Source organism: Saimiri boliviensis, chromosome 5 (genome assembly GCF_048565385.1).
Source record: "Saimiri boliviensis isolate mSaiBol1 chromosome 5, mSaiBol1.pri, whole genome shotgun sequence".
In the NCBI taxonomy this organism is placed as follows: Eukaryota; Metazoa; Chordata; class Mammalia; order Primates; family Cebidae; genus Saimiri; species Saimiri boliviensis.
Window position 1 is genome coordinate 18,896,371 of NC_133453.1, and position 25,262 is coordinate 18,921,632.

General features: G+C 44.1%; 1 protein-coding gene across 1 annotated transcript; it reads left to right on the forward strand.

Annotated features, from left to right (window-relative positions):
* The first annotated feature begins 12,832 nt into the window (after nt 1–12,832).
* Nucleotides 12,833–14,888, forward strand: RNF228 (ring finger protein 228). Its single transcript, XM_074398965.1, has one exon. The coding sequence runs from the start codon at nt 13,812–13,814 to the stop codon at nt 14,835–14,837; it is 1,026 nt and encodes a 341-aa protein (XP_074255066.1). The 5' UTR covers nt 12,833–13,811; the 3' UTR covers nt 14,838–14,888.
* The last annotated feature ends 10,374 nt before the right edge of the window (nt 14,889–25,262 follow it).

Below are 25,262 nucleotides of genomic sequence, written 5' to 3' on the forward strand. Positions count from 1 at the left end.
ACCAGAATGCCTCTTCTCCGACATAGTATTGGAAGTTCCGACCAGGGCACTCAGGCAAGAGAAAAAAATAGAGGGTATTCAAACAGGAAAAGAGGAAGTCAAATTGTCTCTGTTTACAGATGACTTGATTGTATATTTAGAAAACCCCATCATCTCAGCCCCAAATCTACTTAAGCTGATAAGCAACTTCAGCAAAGTCTCAGGATACAAAATCAATGTGCGAAAATCACAAGCATTCCTATACACCAATAATAGAGAGCCAAATCATGAGTGAAATCCCATTCACAATTGCTACAAAGAGAATAAAATATCTAGGAATACAACTTACAAGGGATACAAAGGACCTCTTCAAGAACTACAAACCACTGCTCAAGGAAATAAGAGAGGACACAACCAAATGGAAAAACATTCTATGCTCATGGATAGGAAGAATTAATATTGAAAATGACCATACTGCCCAAAGTAATTTATAGATTCAATGCTATCCCTATCAAGCTACCATTGACTTTCTTCACAGAATTAGAAAAAAACTACTTTAAATATCATATGGAATGAAAAAAGAGCCCATATAGCCAAGACACTCCTAAGCAAAAAGAACAAAACTGGAGGCATCACACTACCTGACTTCAAACTATGCTATAAGGCTATAGTAACCAAAACAGCATGGTACTGTTACCAAAACAGACATGTAGACCAATGGAACAGAACAGAGGTCTCAGAAGTAATGCCACACATGTACAACCATCTGATCTCTGACAAGCCTCACAAAAACAAGCAATTTAATAAATGCTGTTGGGAAAACTGGCTAGCCAGTATAAAACTGAAATTGGACCCTTTCCTTATATCTTATACAAAAAAAAATTCAGGATGGATTAAAGACTTAAATGTAAGACCTAAAACCATAAAAACTATGGAAGAAAACCTAGGCAATACCATTCAGGACATAGGCATGGACAAAGACTTCATGACTAAAACACCAAAAGCAGTGGCAACAAAAGTGAAAACTGACAAATGGAATCTAATTAAACTAAAGAGCTTCTGCACAGTGAAAGAAACTATCATCAGAGTGAACAGGCAACCTATAGAATGGGAGACAACTTTTGCAATCTATCCATCTGACAAAGGGCTAATATTCAGAATCTACAAAGAACTTAAACAAATTTACAGGAAAAAAAAAAAAAACAACCCCATCAAAAAGTGAGTGCAGGATATGAACAAACACTCAAAAGAAGAAATGTATGTGGCCAACAAACGTATGAAAAAAAGCTCATCACTGGTCGTTAGAGAAATGCAAATCAAAACCACAATGAGATATCATCTCATGCCAGTTAGAATGGCAATCATTAAAAAGTCAGGAAACAACAGATGCTGGAGAGGATGTAGGGAAATAGGAATGCTTTTACACCGTTGGTGGGAGTGTAAATTAGTTTAACCGTGGTGGAAGACAGTGTGGTGATTCCTCAAGGATCTAGAACCAGAATATCATTTGACATAGCAATCCCATTACTGGGTATATACCCAAATCATTCTACTATAAAGGCACACGCACATGTATGTTTATTACAACACTGTTCACAATAGCAAAGACTTGTAACCAACTTAAATGCCCATCAGTGATAGACTGGATAAAGAAAATGTGGCGCATAGACACCATGGAATACTACGCAGCCATAAAAAAGGATGAGTTCATGTCATTTGCAGGGACATGGATGAAACTGGAAACCATTATTCTCAGCAAACTAACACAAGAACAGAAAACCAAACACTGCATGTTCTCACTTTTAAGTGGGAGCTGAACAATGAGAACAAGAACACATGGACACAGGGAGGGGAACATCACACACTGGGGCCTGTCAGGATTTGGGGGGCTAGGGGAGGGATAGCATTAGGAGAAATATCTAATGTAGATGAGGGGTTTATGGGGGCAGCAAACCACCATGGCATGTGTATACTTATGTAACAAACCTGCACGTTCTGCACATGTATCCCAGAACTTAAAGTATAATATAATTAATTAATTAATTTAAAAAATAGAGAGCCCAGAAATAAACCCATGTGTATAATGAAATGATCTTTGACAGGGATGCCAAGATCACTCAAGGGGGAAAGGACAAAGAAATGGAGAAATGGTACTGAGAAAACTGGATATCCATGTGCAAAAGGATGAAGTTGACTTTTATTTTATACCACATACAAAAATTAAATCGAAATGAATTAAAGACCTAAAAGTAAGACCTAAAATTATAAAACTTGTCATGAGAGAAATGCAATCCAAACTACATTGAGATACCATCTCATTCCAGTTCAAATGGCGATCATTAAAAAATCTGGAGACAACAGATGCTGGAGAGGATGTGGAGAAATAGGAACACTTATACACTGTTGGTGGGAGTGTAAATTAGTTCAACCATTGTGGAAGACAGTGTGGCAATTCCTTAAGGACCTAGAAATAGAAATTCCATTTGACCCAGCAATCCCATTACTGGGTATATATCCAAAGGATTATAAATCGTCCTACTATAAGGACACATGCACACGAATGTTCACTGCAGCACTGTTTACAACAGCAAAGACCTGGAACCAACCCAAATGCCCAACGATGATAGACTGGATAGGGAAAATGTGGTACATATACACCATGGAATATTATGCAGCCATGAAAAACGATGAGTTCGTGTCCTTTGTAGGGACATGGATGAACCTGGAAACCATCATTCTCAGCAAACTGACACAAGAGCAGAAAATCAAACACCGGATGTTCTCACTCATATGGATGTTGAACAGTGAGAACACATGGACACAGGGACGGGAGCACGATGCATTGGGGTCTGTTGGGGGGAAATGGGGGAGGGACGGGGGGTGGGGAGGTGGGGAGAGATAGCCTGGGGAGAAATGTCAGATATAGGATAAGGGGAGGAAGGCAGCAAATCACACTGCCATGTGTGTACCTATGCAACAATCTTGCATGTGCTTCACATGTACCCCAAAACCTAAAATGCAATAAAAAATAATTAAAAAAAAAAAAAAAGAAAATATAGCGGTGAAGCTTGATGGCATCAGACTTGGCAATGATTTCTTGGGTACAATACCAAAAGCACTGGCAACCAAAGCAAAATAGATAAATGGGACTGCGTCAAACCTAAAAACTTCTCCACATCGAAGGACACTGTCAACATGAAAAGGCAACCTATGGGATGGAGGAAATTATTTCCAAATCATATATTTTGATAGAGGGTTAATATCTAGAATATGTCAGGGATTTCTACAATGACTCAACAACAAAAAAAATTAACCTAATCAGAAAATGGGCCAAGGCATTGAATAGACATTTCTCCAAACATGGTATACAAATGTCTAAGAGGCATACAAAAAGATGCTCGCTATCACTAATCATCAGAGAAATGCAAATCAAAACCACAATGAGATTTCACCTCAGACCCATTAGGATGGCTACTATCAAAAACAACAACAACAAATAATAATAATAAGTGTTGGCAAGGATGTGAAGAAATTGGAATACTTACATAGCATTGGTGGAGTTGTAAAATGATGCAACGACCATGGAAAACAGTATGAACGTTTCTTAAAAAATTAAAAATAGATTTGCCCTATGAATCCAGCAATCTCACTCCTGCGTATATGTCCAAAGGAACTGAAATTAGTATGTCAAAGAGATATCAGCATTCCCATATTCCGAGCGGCCTTATTCACGGTAGCCAAGAGGTGGAAGCAACTCAAAGTGTACATTGATGGTTGAATGGATAAACAAAATGTGATATACACATACAATGGAATATGATTCTGCCATAAAAGAAGAGGAAATTCTAACACACGCTACAACATGAATAAGGCTTGAGGACATTATGCTAAGTAAAATAAGCCAGTAACAAGAAGACAAAAAGCATATGGTTCCGCTTATATAAGTACCTAAATGGTGACGTTTAGTTCTAATGGCAAGAACCGCAATTACTTTTGCACCAATCTAATAGAAACAGAAAGTAAAATGGTGGTTACCAGGGACTGGGGGGAGTAGGGCAAAGGAATTTGTTCTTTAGTGGGTATAGAGTTTCCGATTTGCAAGATAAAAAGTTATAGGTGGCTGTTTCATAGTACAGGAATGTGAATATACTTTGCACTACTATACTGTACACTTAAAGGTCATTTTGATGGTCAATTTTGTGTTATGGGTTTTACACGCACACAAAAGCAACCATAAAACAGTGACTGTCTGGGAGCTACTCAAACATGAATGAAGGCCATTTACAACTAGACTTTCTAGGAAAGTTGACTTTTTTTTTTTTTTTTTTGAGAGACAGCCTCACTTCATCACCCAGGCTAATATTGGTTCACGGCAACCTCTGCCTCCCAGGTTCAAGCAATTCTCCTCCCTCAGCCTCCCAAATAGCTGGAATTATAGGTGCCCACCACCATGCCTGGCTAAGTTTTGTATTTTTGGTAGAGATGGGGTTTTGTCATGTTGGTCAGGCTGATATCAGACTCCTGACTTCAAGAGACCCACCCACCTTGGCCTCCCAGAGTGCTGAGATTACTGGCGTGAGCCACTGAGCCCGGCCTACAGTTAACTCTTTAATAATTAGGAGGTTAGGGGAACCAGCCCTTGTTCAGTCAAAAATCTGCATATAACTCTTGACTTCCTAAAAACTTAACTACTAATAGCCTACTGTTGACTAGCAGCCTTATAGGTAATACAAATTACTTTATTTAAACATACTTTGTGTATGCTTTCTATACTGTATTCTTACAATAAAGCAAGCTAGAGAAAAGAATATTAAGAAAATTATATGGAAGAGAAAATATATTTACTATTCATAAGTAGAAGTAAATCATCATAAAGGTCTTCATCCTTGTCTTTGTCATGTTGAGTAGGCTGAGAAGGAGGAAGGAGAGGGATTGGTCTTGCTGTCTCAGGGATGACAAAGGAAGAAGAAAATCTGTGTATAAATGGACCCACCAAGTTTAAACCCATGTTGTTTAACTGTACTTCTCTTTCTGTGGACCTTTGTTCACTTTTGTTCTAATCAAATGCTGTTCTTTTAATAAATTCCCCTTGGAGCCAGGATGCTTAAGAGATTATAAATAGACTGCATATGTCTATAAAGGGCATTAAAGAGTGAGAAATTGACACCAGGTCTGACTTGTTTTCATTTGATGTCTCCTTTCCTTTCAAATATTGCAACTGGTGATCGAACACATCAAGACTGTATTGGCCATACAGTCTGCGATGTCTTTTTTTTTTTTTTTTTTTTTTTTAAGACAGAGTTTCGCTCTTGTTACCCAGGCTGGAGTGCAATGGCGCGATCTCGGCTCACCTCAACCTCCGCCTCCTGGGTTCAGGCAATTCTCCTGCCTCAGCCTCCTGAGTAGCTGGGATTACAGGCATGCGCCACCATGCCCAGCTAATTTTTTGTATTTTTAGTAGAGACGGGGTTTCACCATGTTGACCAGGATGGCCTCAGTCTCTTGACCTTATGATCCACCCACCTCGGCCTCCCAGAGTGCTGGGATTACAGGCGTGAGCCACCGTGCCCGGCGCAATGTCTTTTACTACTTAGATCTTTGCGAAGTATCAAAGAGACTAGAGTCTCAGAAGCTGAGCCGTCTCCTCACCTCCTCCAGTCCATGGGAACTTACAGTACCTCTTCTTTCAGTCAAAGACTTGATTAGTCTTAACACCATCTTTGTCTTTTTTTCTCCCTCAAGGTCAGGATGTTTCCTGGTGTCAGGTTGGGAACTTGAGTGCCTTTAATATTTCCTAGCACTAGGGCAATGTTTTGGGTTTTGAGAGTCATTGCTTTGATAGAACTGCCAGGACAAATAAAGGTAAGAAATGCAATACAATGGCAGCTTCATTTACTCCTATTTGTGACATCCAAGAAGGTATATTTCTTTATATTAAAGGTGCTGTATTTTACTTTTATTTCTCAGAGAGAATATTCATTGCTCAAAGAGAAAGAGCTTTTTCAATTTCAACACACATTTTTGACATAAGAGTTTTTATATTAATAGCATCAGGTAAAAGGGTAGAGTTAGCAGGGCGCGGTGGCTCAAGCCTGTAATCCCAGCACTTTGGGAGGCCGAGGCGGGTGGATCACGAGGTCAAGAGATCGAGACCATCCTGGTCAACAGGGTGAAACCCCGTCTCTACTAAAAATACAAAAAATTAGCTGGGCATGGTGGCGCGTGCCTGTAATCCCAGCTACTCAGGAGGCTGAGGCAGGAGAATTGCTTGAACACAGGAAGCAGAGGTTGCGGCGAGCCGAGATCGCGCCATTGCACTCCAGCCTGGGTAACAAGAGCGAAACTCCGTCTCAAAAAAAAAAAAAAAAAAGAAAAAAAGAAAAAAAAAGGGTAGAGTTATAAGAGGGAAAAAAATTTCTGACAACAACACAGACTTGATTCAAAGAGTCACAGGTGGCCAGGCGTGGTGGCTCATGCCTATAGTCCCAGCACTTTGGGAGGCCAAGGTAGGCGGATTACAAGGTCAGAAGTTCCAGATCAGCCTGGCCAATATGGTGAAACCCTGTCTCTATTAAAAATACAAAAATTAGCTGGGTGTGGTGGTGGGCACCTGTAGTCCCAGCTACTTGGGAGGCTGAGGCAGGAAAGTTGCTTGAATCCAGGAGGCAGAGGTTGCACTGAGCCGAGATTGTGCTATTGCACTCCAGCCTGGGCAACAGACCAAGACTCCAAGACTCCATCTCAAAAAATAAAAAAAGGAGTCACAGGCTGCAGAATGATCTTTCAGAAACAAAGTACATTACATGCATTTCCATTTGATCTTGCCTTTGCCATGCAAAGTGCAGCAAATGTTAGCAGGAAAAAGCTATTTTAGAATTGAGCCTGTAGCTGGTTGGCATAGAAGGCAGAAGCTCACGAATGCCTTCCAGAGATTAAAGTGGGACAATCATTTTCCCAGATGAGGAGAGGGCCCAGACTTCTAGACCTGCATCTTTTAAAACTGAAAAGATCTGAAAAGCAAAAAGCTTCAAAGACCATGTATGGATTAGAAACAGGTAGTTAAACAGGTATTTCTTCCACAGTGGATTTAGTAATTCTTACAAAATCCATGATGGAAGAAGCTCCTATTTTCCATTCTGCCATTTTCCCATTATTCTATTCATTATATAGCATTGATAAGCTCCCATATTTCTTCTTCATCTGCTGTGGTCCATGCCGTCTGGGTTTTGGAGCAAGGATACCAGTAATGTCCGGAGTGGTAAGGACAGTGCTCTGAGGCCTGAGCAGTGCCTGCAGAGAATGGAGAGAGGAAGAGAAGGGCTTCTTGGACTTGTGCTGGGCAGTGAGCTCAGTCTTGATTTCTCTTCCTGTTTCAAAAAGGTGACATCTGGGCTCCCCGCCCTCTTCAGTGCTTCCTTGATTTCTTTTTGTTTTGTTTCTGTTTTGAGATGGAATCTTGCTTTGTCACCCAGGCTAGGTGCAATGGTGCAATTGTGGCTCACTATAGCATTGAACTCCTGTACTTAAGGAATCCTCCCACCCCAGCCTCTCTTCGTAGCTGGGACCAGATGTGCACACCATTACACTTGGCTAATTTTTGCCTTTTATATATTTTGTAGAGATAGGGGCTGGCTATATTTCCCAGGCTGGTCTTGAACTCCTGGCCTCAAGTGATTCTCCCACTTCTGCCTCCCAAAGTGCTGAAATTAAAGGTGAACCACCAACTTTGGCCTTCCTAAATTTCTTTTTTTCTTTTCTTTCTTTCTTTTTTTTTTTTTTTTTAGACAGTATCTTGCTCAGCTGTCCAGGCTAGAGTGCAGTGGTATAATCATAGCTCACTGCAGCCTCGAACTCTAGGGCTCAAGGAATCCTCGTGCCTCAGCCTCCTGAGTAGCTAGGACTACAGGCATGCAACATCACACCTGGCTAATATTTTAGTTTTTTGTAGAGACAATCTCCCTATGTTGCCCAGGCTAGACTTGAACTTCTGTCCTTAAGTGATCCTTCCACCTCTACCTCCCAAAGGGCTGGGATTACAGGTGTGAGACACTGCACCCCGCTGTAGATTTCTTAAAGAAGGCAGAGAACAAAAAAAGACTGAAGGGGAAAAATAATGAACAAAAGCACTAGATTCCAGATCGTTTTCTCCAATCCCTCAAAACTGATGTGCTTAGTGAGGTCTTCAAAAATGTAAGCATTATTTTTGCTATATTTGTACAAATGATGCCAATTTTGAGTGTGTCTCTAAGATTGATGACTGCCATGAACATTTTAAAATATCATGGAAGAGAGTAGTACAATGAGCATCTGTATCCCCATCATCTAGTTTTGCCCATTTTCATAAATTATGACAATCTGATTGTTGATTCACTACTATTTATTGAAGTCCATGCTTTAGTCAGATTTCCTTAGCTTTTCCCTGATGCTCTTACTTTTTCTGTTCTAGGATTCCCTCCAGGATATTACTGCATCACATATGATCAACCTGCCTCCTCAGGCTCCTCTTAGCTCATTTATTAAATTATGGGGTCCAGGAGGCCAGATATATTATCACCAGCACCAATGGCTTCTGGAATAGGACCTCAATAAATGTTGACTGAATTGACCCAGTTTCTATTTTAAAATGCCAAGGCTTTGATTGAATCATCTCCTACCTGCTTCTGAGTGGCATGAGCTGCATATATATATATATATATATATATATATATATATATATATAAAATTTATATATATATATATATATATATATTTTTTTTTTTGCTTTGTAACAAACCCACTTTTATTGATAGTGTACACGGAGATCCATGGCGGCGGGGTGTGCCTGGGTGAGAGTATGCCACACACCTGTGCAGCTGAGGTGCCCGGCCTGCTCGGAGAGCTCGGGCAGGGGGCGGAGCGGGGACAGAGGCAGGGTCGGAGGTGCTGCTTTGGGCACAGACGCAGGCAGGGCCAAGGCTGGGGTGCGGGTGCAGGTACGCAGGCAGGGGCCAGGGCATGTGTACATCTGTGTTCATCTGTGTGTACTCGTATATACATGGGCATAGTGTACACAATATCTACAGGGACCCTCACAGACTGAGCTAGGGAGAAGGTTGAGGACAAGATGTTCCAAAGCCCTGAAGGCCCCAGGGGCCTTCAAGAGAGGGGGCACATCATGGTATGTACTGAATGCCCAGTGCTAGCTTGCTTCTGCCACTCACAGACTTGCTGTGTGACCTGGGGAAAGTTACTTACCCTCTCTGGACCTCAGAAAGACCCATTAGATGCTCACTAGGGTTCCTTAGGGCCCTAAAACTTCAATACATTTAGAGAGATTAAAATACAAAATATGCTTGTTAAGAGCTGATGAGAAGGGCCTTTGGTTTATGGTTTGTATATATATATATACATTCCTCCAATGCCTCCAGTGAGATATCACTTTGTCCTGATGCAGGGCTTTATTTATTGCAACTAGCAGATCAATAATGTGCGATTAAATTCATAGGTCAGGCCTCTGCTTGGTCTTCTTGACTGAGATACTACCTGTATCTCTAGCTCTGAAATAACAGAAGAGTTGCATGAGAACTACTTTGCTCCTATTGGCTGTGTCACCTTGGGCTGATCACATAAACTTTCTGAGCCTCTCTCACAGGGTTTCGTAAGAATTACTGAGATCAGGTATAGATAATATTGAATGTTAACAGCAGCCCAGGAGTCTTTGTATGTTATGTGTACAGCATATTCAGTCTTCACAACAGGCTTGTACAGTAACCACCCTTATCCTCATTTTACGCTTTGGGAAACTGAGGCACAGAAAAGCTACGTAGCACAAGCACATCTAATACTACACAAAGGACGAGCAGCAAAACTAGGATTTGGACTCCGGACTGTCAACTCACACTCTGTGCGAATGCTTTTTCACCACTAGGTCCTTTGTGAGACAGTAACTCCTAAACTAAAGCATTCTCTCACTTTAGTTGTGGTCAGTAGAGGGAATCTATGTGAGAGATTGCCTGACAGCATGGCTGTCTCCCATTTATACGCAAATCTTCAAAAATAAAACAATTCATCAAATAGTGGATGTCTAACATGTTCAAAGATAAAAAAGATTCTTGCACAGTCAGTTCAAATACTGACATGAATACAGGATGAATATCCCTTATCTGAAATGCTTGGACCGAAAGTGTTTCAGATGTCAGATTTTGGAATCTTTGCATATACATAATGAGACACTTGAGGGATGGGACCCTAAACATAAAATTCATTATGTTTCACATACATCTTACATATATAACCCGGTAATTTTATAACATATATATATTTTTGAGAAAGTCTCACTCTATGTATATATATTATATATAAGATATGTATATATTATACATATAATACAGTCTCACTCTGTGTATATATATTATATATAACATGTATATATTATATATATAAATATATAATATACATATGGTGGAGAGATAGAGAGAGACGGAATGTCTCTGTCGTCCAGGCTGGAGTGCAATGGTGCAATCTTTGCTCACTGCAACTTCTGCCTCCCAGGTTCAAGTGATTCTCCTGACTCAGCCTCCCAAGTAGCTGGGATTATAGGCACCCATCATCATACCTGGCTAATTTTTGTATTTTTTTGTAGAGACAGGGCTTCACCACATTGGCCAGGCTGGTCTTGAACTCCTGACCTCAAGTAGTCCACTGACCTCGGCCTCCCAAAGTGCCGGGATTACGGACGTGTGCCACAGGGCCCGGCCTATATAATATTTTTAATATTATAAAATATTAATTTATATATTCATCACATGAGGTCAGGTGTGGAATTTTTCAATTGTGGCATCATGTTGGTGCTCAGAAAGTTTGGAATCTTAGATTTTCAAATTACGGATGCCCAACCAATACTGAGTTCCTTGTTTCTTATCTCTTTCAACACATCTTTCTCCGAAGTAGAACTCTAATTTCTACATGAATTTCCAAGCTTTCCTACTTAAACCTACAGGTGACACTAGCGCTGGCCTTACAGTCTATTAAGGAGGATGCCTATGGCCTGCATCACACAAACTCACACTCTTTAGCAATGTCATGCCCTGTACCTATGGAAGCCCCACAGGACATTTTTATGAGTCCTAAAAATGAATGATTGGCCCCAGGTAATAAAATAATTGAAGATTCAGGTTCCTCTGAAAACCCTATCTAAACACAGTGTAAATTTTAGCATTGTTAACCAAATTCTGGCAATTGTTTATGACTCCAACAGTAGCATGTGTTATTGTCAAAAACTGTACTGGATCTCTCAAAGAGAGTTCAGTGGCATCTAAATGACCATGAGCTATAGAATAAATGCCGGTAGCCGCTAAATTCTTTGAGAATGCTATCTTACATTAGTTAGGAGCTGTAAGAGATTACTGGTTTCAGTTTCACTTTAACCAAATCTGTGACTTTGTTGTAGCTCCATGGTCCTCAACTGGGGACATTTCTGGTTGTCACAATGGGAAGGGATGTTACCGACATCAAGTGGGTAGAGGCCAGAGATGCTGCTAAATAGTAAACAGTGCCCAGAACAGCCTGGCATCAAAGACTTCCAGCTCCAAATGTCAATTACGCTGAGCTAGAGAAACCCCAGTCTCATCCTATACTCTGTTCCTCAAATCTGTCATTAAATAGTGAGGGTGCATGATAAAGTGAAACTTCAAAATCTTAAATGCTTTGCCCATATGCACACTATATGCAAACATATAGACCTTCAGAACTTTTTTTAGTCACTTGGCGTGGAGGTCACACTAGCCCTCCTGTTCCCATGCTTCTCTTTTCCCGGATATTCTGTTTTTAATATGTCCTGCATCAGCATTAGGTCTCTTCTCAGCCCACAGCTACTCAGGCCTTAAAGCACACGAACCCAGTTTAACATTGCATAAACACACATTTTCAGGCTTTTCACAGTCATACAACTAAATGAGGGAGAGAGGACAGAAAGCCACTTCCTACACAGTCAGGTTTGTGACACTTTGTAATGTTCCAAGACCAGACTAAGGCCTTCTCCTGATGTGCCCTCAACCCACCCTCTCTGATCATCACAAAGTGAAATGCTTAAAAAAATTGAAAGAATAGTATCATCACCCCAAGTAATTGCAAATTTTAAAACTGGGAAATGGAAAGTAGTGGGTTTTAATGAACTTCACTTAAAGCCCCTCAAACTGAAGACATTACATTCACCATTAGTATAGAGTAAAAAATTTATTTTCAAATGTCATAGAAACGATATGTGTAAGTCCTCTTCTCCACCTCTTGTCTTCACATTGGCGATTTACTGGTGTCTCTTTCCTTCCTTCTTTTTCTTCAGCTTGCTTCCAATCCTTTCAGCCTCTTCACAAACATTCCCTGGGGGCATCTTGCTGTCTTCTGCAGAGAATCTGAAGAAAAAGTAGGAACATTCCCAACTTGTGGGAATCCAGAACATTCCACAGCCATCTTTTCTTGTGTTGAGGGGGAAGGTAGGTTCCCTGCTCGTAGGGTGAGGCCCAACCTGAGAAATCCGGGCGCAGACTTTCTGGTTAGGAATATCTGACCACCACCCCTCAGATGGTCTGCCCTCAAGCCCCCCACTCCTGTCACCTACTCAGTGCTTCTTAAGCAAGCTGTTTCTTGCTACCCGGTCCAGCTGATATATTTGTTTTGATTAAATCAAGAAGACCTGTCCCATGTTGCCCCTGGAGTTTCAGCTCTCTGCATGTGTATGTTAAAAGTTTAAGTGGATCAAGCGAGTGAGGGAGCCCAGGAGCTCGGTTTGAGCCGCACTTTGAAAGTCTGCGAATCTGTTTGACAACTTCCCCGCCCCGCCCCTGTCTGCCTCTGAAAGCCTGTGCACCAACGAAATAGCTACCACGATTTGCTGTGGTCAGCGCAAGACCCAGCTACGAGTTTGTCTTCGTCCTCCTTTAACTTTCAGCAGTATTTCTGAGAGAGAGAGAGAGAGAGCTTTCAGCAGTATTTCTGAGAGAGAGAGAGAGAGAGAGAGAGAGAGAGAGAGAAATACTGTTCAGCTCAAAAATTTGCTCTAAATGATGCAAGGAAAAGGCTGCGGCTCCGTTTGCACCCTGAGATGCGCGCTGCAGGGATTCCGGGGCTCCGCTAACAAAAGCACAAAGCGTGAATGGCTTAGTGATGGCTGTTTTTTCTCCCTCGGGTGGAGAGATGAGATCACAATTTTCAAGAAGAGAAGGAACCGCCGCTGCCAGGCCATTGAGGCTGCCACTTCCCCTCCCTGCACGGGTCCAGCATTACATCATTGGTGAGCTCTGGCTTGGGGGTGGGTGGGTGACAAGGAGGCTTCTCCAAAGACCCAGCCCCAGACCGGGGAGGATAAACAGAACCACACCGGTGGGGAGGTGGTGTCGAGGAAGAGAAAGAAGGAAAACTCAGGACCCGGTTTCCTGCCACCACCCCGCGTGGGGGGCGGGGAGTTGCTAGGATGAAAAGCAACATCTTTATAAAGCAGCCGCACCCCAAATCTCCTTCCCGCGCGCCACCAGGCCGCCCTCAACTCCCAATTCCAAGTCCAGCTAAAGCCTATATCCATAGCTGCCGGGAAAGCTGCGTTGAGGGTGCCGAAGGGGACTGCTGAGGCGCCCAGGGACGGGGAAGGACCGCGGTGCACGCGCCGGGGGCGGGGGCGCGGAGGCGGGAGGGGGAGGCGGTCGCCGCTGCGCCCCCGCCTGGCCCAGCCAGTGGTGCCTCCCCCGCCAGGCGACAGCAGTCAGAGTGGGGGAGGCAGAAGCGCCTCCTCCCCGCCTGCAGCCCCGGCGGCGGCGCAGGGGGAGGAAGGCACCTTGCCCCCATGAGGGGCGGATCATGCCATGGCAGCGCTGGCGAGCGATAGCGGCGGCAGCCAGCAGAGCCCGAGCGGCAGCCCCAGGAGCCGGGAGGGAACTGGGGTCGTCCTGGAGGGAGCCCCGGAATGCGGGGACGCGGCGGAGACGGTCCCTGCCCTCCCTCCGCTCGAGGACTACGAGTGCAAAATCTGCTACAACTACTTCGACGCGGACCGGCGTGCGCCCAAGCTGCTGGCGTGCCTGCACACCTTCTGCCAGGAGTGCCTGAGCCAGCTGCAGCTCCGCGCCGCCGCCGCCGCCGCCGCCGCCGCCGCCACCGCTGCGCCTGAGCGCCCGCAGCGCCCGCCGCCCTGGCTCGGCCCGCCCGGCGCCATCGCATGCCCCGTGTGCCGCCACCGCACGCCGCTGCCCGACAGCCGCGTGCACGGCCTGCCCAACAACACCAAGCTCGCCGAGGCCTTCCCGCTGGCTCTGCGCGCCGCGCACGACCCGCTGCCTCAGGACCGCCTCCCGCCGCTGCCCGCGCGCCTGCCCGCGCCCGCCGCCACCCCGCCGCCCACCCCGGCCCCGCCACCGCCGCCCTCTCCCGCCGCTCCGCAGCCGCCGCCGCACGCGGAGGACGCGGCCCCCGGGTCTCGAGCCCGCCCCGGCCTGCGTGCCCCGGGCGCCTACGACAGCTGCCAGAACTGCAAGCGCGCGGCGCTCACCGCTGGCTGCGTGTGCGTGGTCTTCTCCTTCCTCTCCATGGTGGTGCTGCTCTTCACCGGCCTCATCTTCGTCAACCACTACGGCGGCGGGGGACCCCCCGGAGGCGGGGCGCCCCCTGGCGAGGCACCGGCCACCGGGTCGCCCTCGCCCTCGCCCGTGGGGCCCATCTGCCTGTCGGTGGCCAGCATCCTGGCGCTCTTCTCGGTCGTTGTCACCTGGGTCATCTGCTGGCTCAAGTATCGGCCCGAGGGCGCGGCCGCGGGCTCGGCGGGGGGCAGCGGCGGCGGCGGCGGCCCGCGGGCACGGGCAGCGGCGGGCGGCGCGCGGAGGAGCGACACGTAGCCCGGCTGCGCCGCAGACCTGGCGCCTGCACCTCCAGCCCCGGGCGACCGAAGAGGGAGCCTCTGGCTCGGTGCTCTCGAGCTTCTGCTCCCTCTTCCTGCGGCTCCTGGGCTCTCAAGGACTCACATCCCCTTCCAACTCTGCCACTGCGGGGCCTCAGTTTTCTGTCCCTCGGGCTTCTGTTACCCCTCGTCCTTCGAGGGGTACCAGAGAGGGAAACTGACCAGGTGCGGATGCTGGTGGGGGGTCCCTTTTGCCTGGACTGTGCAAAACTGACCTCTGCGTTATGCATCACCTTCGCCCTCGCCAAAGTGTGCGGCCGTCCCTCCCCAGAGCACAAAGATCTGCGGAGAGGAGGCAAGGCGAGGGGGAGCCCCGCCGCTTCGTCCGAAAGCGGGTTTTCTGGCTGCCAGAACTTGAGAGTTTTTTTTAAGATGCAGCTGTGCACGCGCACGTGCATATGTGGCGGCTGTGAATGGACTTGAATTGTCCGAAGGAAGAATGAAAGGGATGTAAACACGAGAGGTAAAGGGTGCCCTGCTTCCTAGCGGTCCTGGAAAGGGAGACATCCTGAGAGCTGAGAGTGACGGACACTCCCCGCCGGCACAGCGCGGGCGTACCCGGAGCTGGTGGAAGAACCAGCCGGCTGCCGCTGGGCGCGTTGGGGCAGGTGCACGGCGCGCGTGCGCGCTCGGGGCCGACTCCGAGCAGCAGAGGCGGTGGCGCGCTTAGGGCGGTGAGCCCTACTTGCCCACGACCGGGTGTTGTCTGGAGCAGAGCCCAGAAGTCTCATCTCCTGGAAGCTTGTGGTTGTTTTATTCACGGTGTTACTGCCAGGAAGTCATTTCATCTTCTGTAACTGGACTCAGGGAGCTTAAAGAGCCTGTTCTCCCTTCTCTCAAAAGTGACTTACTGTTGCCCCCACCTGGAAGATACTGAAAGCTATTCACGCCGAATGTAAACTAGATTTTCTCCTTTCGCTCGCCATTTTTCCTCAATTTCATTTAAGATATAATTTATTTTTGAATATATAAATCTGGAAATTTTTGTGCATTAAGATTTCCAGAAAAGTTGTTTGATAAGCAGTGACATTAGTTCCATACCTCGAGTCCAAATGCATTTCGAAATTAGGAGCAGAAAATAAAGGCCTATTGGTAATTGATTCGATATTTTATACTGTGAAATAACTAATGACTTTTAATTATCTGATAAAATATAAAATAGTGCCCAAAGATGAAATCAACTAACTGAAGGTCTTTCTGCCTTTGATTACAAACATATATATCATATACACATATTAGAAAGTATAATATGATTTTGAATTTAGCTGTTTGATATTGATGGAATTACTGAAATGTTCACATACAGTCACATGAGTTGAAAAAGAATACATATCTATCTCATTTTGTAATTACAAAGATGAATTACCAGTGTATGTTGCAAGTGGGTTAGATGCCTTTTTTAAAGAAGGAAAACTGTTCCAAACGTATTTTATATGAAAACATTCTTTATTCCATCTTTTGAAATTTGGAATAAGAAAAAGTTTTCATGCTTAAAAATCGCAGAAGCTACTGAAGATATGCTATTATTCCTCGAGTATTTATGCAAGCTGTCTGCATGATATCCTGACACTATTCTATTAATTGAACTTGAATTGAGCATTTTTATCTATCATGGGGGGAAGTAATTTATTGGCCATTGATAAGTGGGTTTGCTGCAATGTAGAAACTACAATATGAAGTGTTTTATGTCTGCATTGTCTTAATAATAAAAAGAGGTATTTATAGAAAAATCTATTTTATGACATTAATTTCATGGTAAAAGTGCTCCATCACTTGTGTGGCACTTTTCTTCCCTAAATATATGTCCCCCTCTAAATCCAAATTTCACATTTTTAAATGGGGCTGAGGGAGAAATAACTCACACATGGAAATGCACGTTGCTAAAATGGGTGTTTTGCGGGATTATTTCTAGGATTTAATAGGAGCCCAGTGAGATCTGTTGTATTCCGAAGAGAGAAGTAACTTACATATTTACTACCACAACATCTACTAAAATTGAACTCTGTTGTTAGATTTTGTTCTGCTTTCTACGAAATGTTTTTAGGTTTCTATTGCTAAAAATCGCTTTTCAGAGATTAGTTTTAATTTATTTATACCCCCCATGGCTTGTGTTTTACTTCTATATCCATTTTTATCTTTTATTCATTCTTTGTTTACCTCCATTGCTAAAATTCTGTTTCCACTAAAAGCTGTTAAGTTGCAGAAGTATAGCTACACATGTATATATGTATGTATTAGGTATATGTATAAAGATGTATTACATATAAAATATATGCATACTAGTAACAACTTGGCTTTGTGGATGTAACCATGTGCACATGTGTACACACACATGAGTTTTTTATGTGTGTTAAACTGGCAACCTGGAAGTCTGTTTAAAGTTACTTTGGGCACCAGCTTTCTTCTTAGAGTTTATTTGTGTTCCAGAAAAATACACCAATAATGTAACCTAAAAGATTCCTCATAACTGGGAAATACATTCTTGAATCACCTCATTGACAACAAAAGCCACATTTTGCTCCTCTTATGGATTGCATATGTAAATTTCATCTAATTAAAATTTGAGTCAGAATACTTTTAAATCAAAGAGACACACTTAGTGGCTCAGTATCTAAACATGGTGAGATATTTTTTGTGGCTTACCATGCTTTATTGCTAATTTCTGATTTTGTTACCAGGAATTGAGTGACAGGATGTGGTCATGGAAAATATCTGTTTGGTTTCTCATGGTTATCTGGCATTCAGGTGTCTCTCTCACCTCTCTTCATTCAGCAGATTTGATTTAATCATTTCTATTCACGTGGAAGGACTTGCACACCAGCACCTTAGATAAAGCAGGAGTTTAAGAAGTAATTGTTGAAATAACAAGTGAGTTGTGTAGAGGACTCTTGGTGAAAATGAAGTGTTTTTTTCCCTTCCCATGGTTACTTTTATCATCTTGGAAAAGCTTGATTCAATCCTGGACACCTCTTCACCTTATGAGTGAGAACTACCAGTAGAGTCACTACAAAAAAACCCAGCCTGGCCTGGTCTTTGTACCTGGTCAGAAACTCCTGGTTCCCATGTGCAGTGTTCTGCCTAGGTTCTGGGACTACAGGTTAGAGTTATCCGTGAAAGAAACTTATGATGCAGGTGATGAACTAAACATTCAGCCTCTGAATACAATAGGATTTAGTGAAGAACATGCACATCCAGATAGCATATTGGGTTTGGGATCAGTATCTGCAACCAGGAGGTATAAGCCTGAATATTGGTTCTCTCTTTAGTCAGAAAGGCCAATAAAAAGTTATTTAACCTCTTTTGAGTCTCAGGCTCCACATCTATAAAATTAGGGGTGGAGAGTATCATCCCCATCTACCTCATGGAATTGATGTGAAGATTTGTACACATAAGAGGATAAATTCATGAAAATTCTTTGGAAACTAAAGCCCTATATGGACCTTTCTTTCATTTAGGTCTCCAAGGGCCTCATATTACCTCCCCAGAGAGGTTTGCCCTGACCACTCTAATCTCAGGAGATATCTATGCCAGTTTTACTTTCATAATAAGCTTTACTTTATTTAATAAGTGTTATGCTGTTTGCAGTAGTCTTACTTATCAGTTGCATTTTTCAGCAATCCCTGCAACCAGAATGTAAAGACATGAACAGGAACTTCGTCTATCTGGTCATCCATTTGATCCACAAAGCCTTAACCAGTTCTGGGCACATAGTGAGTGACTGATAAATGTTCTGTTGAGTCTGCTGAAGGGACACTCTGGAATGAATGTCAGGTGACTTGGCTTCCCAGACTCACACTAACCTGGGAAGCTGAGGTAAACAGTTTCCTTCTTCACTTCATAAGAATTTTTGAGAGGTGAAAAAATATTATGGCAAGCACCTGGAGTTTTGAGAAAAATTAGCACTATAACAGTGGAACTCTCACTGTATTATATTCAGTGACAGGAGCCACTAGAGAGGCTAAAGGATATTTGGCCTCCATTTTTAATCAGTTCTGCACTGTGTGACATTTTAAGATATCTTTGTGAACGTGTCTACATTGTCGCCTCCAAGGCTAGCAGCACCTGTGTAACTGGGTATAAAGCACATTGCAGTGGAATTTCCAACATGAGAACAAGGCCTATTAAATTTCTTACTATTTGTTACTCCCTGTTTTATTAAATATTCAGTCTTTGCCATTTTAATAAATCATTCTTCATAGAACTGATAATTTTATAATCTTGATAACTAAGCAATCCCCCAGTTATTCTGTGATTCAACTCATACCCTCTTTAATCATTGAATTTCTGTTAGCTAATATTTGTATTTCACATTTCTGCTATTATACAAAGATGATGAAATTCACATTATGGACAACGAACTGCATGCTTGCTAAATATGCATTATACTTCTTGCTTTGAAATCATGTTTTTTTTTAATTGTATTTGTTATAGTGTGAGTTTGTTTGAGGAGTAGCTAATATTTAGGGTAGTAACTATTTCTGAAATGAGTGTTAGAAATGACTGCAGCCAGATCTTAGTTTGAAATTATGTAAATAACTTGAAAAAAAGTGTAAGAGATTGCATTTATCCTCTGCTAGATATCTCTTTTGATTTTCCATATAAAATAAGCTTTGTAATATATATCAGCATTGTTTTCCTTCAATCAGGTTTGATTCTAAGCCTTCTGTACTCTTATGCAGACTAAAATATGCCAAAGAAAAGCAAATTTGTTTCTGTGATGAATTCACAATAACTTCTGATTATAAAATACACTTGGAGAAGTAAGAATGTTCAATGTTTAATTTCCAAGAATATTCCTAGGAGCTGAGGAAGAATGTGCACACTTCCTTTTTTTTTCTTTTTTAAAAAAGTTCTTTGCATGTAAAATTGGATTATCTTTGGTTTAGAAATACCACATCTCCATGGGGTTGAGTGGGGGATGTTGAAGTGGGAAGAGAGTGGAGAAAATATGCAAAAAGGTCTTTTAGCCTCTAATCTTACAAAACATACCACAAAATAAGCAGAAGAGAGCATGTTTAATCACTGAAACACTAGAACGCTTTTATTTCAACAACTATGATTTCAAGAACTGTGGTAATATGTGGTCCACTCAACTATCTCATAGCACATAAAGTATTCTCCATCATATGTAAATAACTCATTTGTGTCACTACTGTGTGGCTTTAAAAATATTTTGTAGTCAAATTTGAGAGGTAGAGAGCAAGTTCTATCTGAAGCAAAGTTTAGGGAAGAATTAACTTCAAGTGAGAGTTAGAAAGTAATTGCTTGGGAAAAAATCAGAGGGCCAAGCTCTGCCAGGCAAATAATTTGTCCCTAGAAGCTCATTTCCAATTAAATTAACGCATAGCAATTTATCCACAGATGTGAGCCTTATGGAGGTTCTCAACCCTAGTCACATATTAGAATTATCTGGAGAGCTTTAAAAAAATTACAGAAGCACCCTTCCTCCCCCAGAGACATATATTTAATTGGTCAGGGCAGTGGAGAAGGAGATGCATCGGTATTTTTTTTTTAGGCACCCCAAGTGAAACTATTGTGCAGCCAGATTTGAGAGCCATTAGATTTAACGTATTTATTGAAAGGCGACTATCTTCCTAATCTCACTTTAATGAACTAAACGCCACCAGGTGCCCTGTCTTAGAAACCGATTGGGAGATCCTGTGGTATTTTGGATTTTGGAAGTGGGCTTGGATCACCAAAGGAGGGTTATTTAATCGTTGCTTCTCTATCTCTCATACACACACACACACACACACACACGCACGCACTCCGGGTACCTTTGGGCTCCCAGAAAAGTTAAGTAAATATTTGCATCCGCTTTTGGCTGCCAGGGTCTTTTCTCACATTGGGTACGGGGGCGGGGGGGTGGGGGGAGCTGGGGGGCTGTTGCTCCTTCCCCCCTGCAGGAAGCTTTTCTGTGGGCTTTCCCATCCCCCACAAAATAGGTGAGTGCTTTCCAAGTCCCCTGAGTCATCAAAATTCAGTGACAACGAGGGGATTTGAGGGCGGATTATGTGGATAATCAGGGAAGTCTCGAGGTTAAATTAACAAAACATCGCCAGTGATAGATGTGGGTGTCATCGCCAGTGACAGCTGAAAGGGGAATTTCAGCTTGTCCGCTGGTCGCTGACAGGTGCCGACGACCGAGCTGATCTAGCGCAGAGTCGTGTTTTAAAATACTCGCCAGGAGAGCTGTTAAAAAGACTCTTTTTTAAACAGCAGCCATTTAGCGTGCAAATTAATTCCACGCTCTTGGGTGCAGGTATACTTGGGTTTGCAGTTGGTGGGAGACATGGGATTGCCTCCATTTCTTTCTTTTTTTGGGGGGTGGGGTGGTACAAACTGGACTTTACTTGAGCCAAGAAATAGGTGTTTCCAAATCTCCCCACGGTCACTACAGCGGCCCCCTGCCCCTGCTCCGGCACCAAGTCTGGTTAACGCCCTCCTGAGGGATCACCTCCATTTCTTTCCCTGAAGGTGCCCACGCCGGCGGTGGCTTCCTGCTGAGCCCAAGAACTCTCAAGCGAAGCGGAGGGCACACGGGCCGAGGACGGGGTCCCTGCTTACTCTGCGACTGTGGCCACTGTGGCCGGGGCAGCCACAGCGACTGGGGCCTGGGACACCAGGGGAGGCTCTAGGTGGGAGGAGCAGAATCCCGCACCCTGGAGCTGGTGGGGTTTTCCTCCCCCACCTGCAGCCTCTCGGGCAGGAAAGGCCCTTAGGCCTCCCGGGTGACAGGCGCTGAGACCCTCTCCTCCGGGCCGACGACGCTTTAGGTTGTCCCCTTCGCCCCAATTCCTAGCTCCGTTACGGGTGCGTTTGAGATCGAAAAGGCAGGAGGGCTCCGGGACAAATCGAAGGCACAAGGACGCTGTCATGAGCCCACTCGTCGCGCGTGGAGGGAACCAGTGGCCACAGTATCTTGTCGACCCAGTCACTCGCCATCCCGGCTCAGTTTGGTTGGCCTTTGTGCAGAACCTGGCATTTAGCCTTACCTGTGACGTCCCTGATTTCTGGGGCTGGGAGGTAGGTTATTTACAACCGAATGACGTCTTTCATATTCCTAGATGCCCACGGGCCGCTCCCAGAGCCCAACCGAAAGCTCCGCGTTTGCATCTATTCGTACAAATAGCAGAGGTGCCCAAAAAAGTAAATGCAGAAAAAAGCCGACGCCGGGTACGGTGCCTGAGGCTGCCTGCGCCCTGCGGAGGGTCGCCTTAGTTTAGTCCCGCGTTTCTCCAGGGCTTTTGGCGCCCAGCAGGGGTTCGAGAACCTCAGCCCCTAACGGTTTCTGAAAACCTGCCCCCAGCCGAAAGTCCCTCATTTCCGTCGGGGCTTCCAGAGGTGCAAAGAGCATCTTGACAAACCCTCGCATTGTCCGAGGAGGCCGGGGCAGTGTGATCTGGACAGGAAAGTGGGAGGGGGACTTGGAAACACCTTAGGAGTCTTGAGGTGCGTTTGTAAATTTCTCCCCTGCATCCGCCTGCCCTGGGGCCCAAGACCCGGTCTCTGCAGCGACACAGTCCTTATCCCAGACCTTCTACGACGCCTCCACAATCAGAGGTGGCGGTCGGGAAGAAGGCGAGGTTCGCTGCGGGGCTCGCAGCGGAATACAAAGGATTGAGGCCGGGCGCGGTGGCTCAAGCCTGTAATCCCAGCACTTTGGGAGGCCGAGGCGGGTGGATCACGAGGTCGAGAGATCGAGACCATCCTGGTCAACATGGTGAAACCTCGTCTCTACTAAAAGTGCAAAACATTAGCTGGGCATGGTGGCGTGTGCCTGTAATCCCAGCTACTCAGGAGGCTGAGGCAGGAGAATTGCCTGAGCCCAGGAGGCGGAGGTTGCGGTGAGCCGAGATCACGCCATTGCACTCCAGCCTGGGTAACAAGAGCGAAACTCCGTCTCAAACAAAAACAAAAACAAAAACAAAAACAAAACAAACAAAAAAAACCCCAAAAACCAAACAACAACAACAACAACAAAGGACTGAGAACGCCCGCAAAAACGTTGCGTTCGAAACGCAGAGCGGATCGACTGTAACAGGAAGGTGAGAAGGTTGGAATTCTTACCGTATATCTTCAGCTTCTGCCTGCTATTGTCCCGACCGAATTAGAGGCGGAAAGTTGAGGCTGAAGTGTCTCAAGTTCTTTTCTGCATGGAAATATTGGCTAATACATTTTCCCCCGGTGAGGGGGAGGTTGTTTAAAGTTAAAAAAAAAAAAAAAAAAAAAAAAAAAAAAAAAAAAAAAAAACACTTTAGGCAAGGCGCAGTGGCTCACACCTGTAATCCCAACACTTTGGGAGGCCGAGGCCCGAGGATCGCTTGAGGCCAGGAGTTCCGGACTAGCCTAGGCAACGCGGTGAGATCCCCATCTCTAACAAAAAATACAAAAATTAGCCAGGCATGGTGGCGCACGTCTGTAGTCCCAGCTACCTAGAAGGCTGAAACAGGAGGATGGCTTGAGCCCAGGAGTTCCAGGCTCCAGTGAGCTATTATCCAGCCACTGCACTCCAACCTGGGTGACAGAGCAAGACCCTGTGTCGATCAATCAATCCAAATAAGCACGCACTTTAAAGTGGGATTATTGGATGTATTTTAAAAGGGAAATGAAGTGAATTTCTAATTTATTTTCAATTGAGATAAGTTGGTTTGGTGCCTCCTGAAGGCATTAAAGGTAACTTTTGTTGACATTTACTTACCGCCAGAAGAAGGCAAACAATGAAAGATTAAGTATTTAGCTAGCTTCTAGACCTTGTGCCTTCTGGGGCTGATCAAAGTAGTAGAAAACTAGGACTTTTAATGGACCAGGACTGGCAATATAACCTTGTCCTGATTTCAACCCTAACACAGCAGCTTCCCAGCTGTGTGATCTTGGGCAAGTTAATTAACCTCTCTGTACCTCTTTTTCCTCATTTTGACTAGATATAACCTAAGTGATTTGAGCAGTAAATAGATGAACCTTTGTAATATAGTGAGAATAGTGCCATTATATACTAAGCAATCAATGAACATACACTATTATGATTCACAGTGATCAAGTACTGAATTCACCACCTGTGGATTTCCTTAGCTCTCCTGAGATATCTTATTTAGCTTATTTGGATGGAGACCCCTTGCAACAGGACCAAGAAACAGCAAACCCTCCCAGCTCTCCTGTTGCCCATGCCAAGACACTGAACCTGTCCTCTGAGAAATCTCATGGAGAGTGTCAACTGATTCCCAGGACAGAGACTGCAACAGGTGAAAGGTGAAATGGCTTAGCAATTTGTAATGCTAAGCAGGGCATGGTGGCATCCTCTTCCCTGAAGTCCCCATGGGGCACTTGGGTGACTTCTACTTTAAAAGGGTTTATTCCAAGTATTTGTTTTATTTACATTCACCTTTTTTCCTGTCTTTCTGCACTTTTGAAAGATTTCAGCAGGCAAAGTCCAAATTCTATTTATTTTTAAATCTTGGTAGCAAACCAAATAGGATTTTTCTCAAATCAGTACTAAGTAAGGGTATATGTAATTTGTCTAGCTCATGATAGGATCATAACTATTGCACTGTCCTTTCTAATGTCTTTTCCCCTACATCAACCACTTACATTCTGCTGCTCTCAAGTATACAAGAATCTCTCCTATTATGGAAGAGGGAATTGGGGATGCAGATCAATTCTCCCAGTGCAAATGTGTCCTTCAAATTGGAAATGGGTCATTCATTGTTGCCTAGTGTAATACCACCTTGATTGCATGCAGAACACCAGTTAGGGTTCATTTGATCAGAAATACCTTGGTAATCATATTCTGATGTTTGATGCCTCCCTCTATTTCTCTCTTCCTCCAGTGTTCTTTTCAGTTTGGAGCAAGCCTCTCTTTTCCAGGAGCTTTTCCTTTTTTCTGTCTCTAAGATCTTCCATTCCTAGGACTTTCCTGCTTTTTGAACCTGGAAAACTTCTGATTTTTTTTCTGCCAGTCTGCTTTTGAATGTCCGTTGGTCTGGCTCCTGCCCTCCTGAGTCATCCTCCCCCAGTGAAACTCACACAGCTTGCTCTTCTGAAAGTCAAACTGCTGCTCTAAGCAGAAGAGTGGAGCAAAGCTCCCATAATGTGACCTTGTACTGATGGACCAGAGATAATTGCTTCTATTACAGGCATGATTTTCATGTCCCCTTTATCACAGAGGTACCTGGTCTTTCTGAGAAACTTTTTGGATTGCTTTGAAGTTATGAAGATTAGGTTTGGAGATGCCATGAAGATTCCTTTTCAACATGGGCCTTCTCACCTCTTCCAAGGGGACAGGTTTCTGTTTACTTCTCTGCTGAGCAGCTCTACGTTATATATTGGTAGGTTTTACTTTATCAGTGGTTCTTGTGGTAAGTAA

Coding starts and splice junctions, on each gene's coding strand:
- RNF228 (XM_074398965.1), top strand. CDS start 13,812: ATGGCAGCGCTGGCGAGCGATAGCGGCGGCAGCCAGCAGAGCCCGAGC.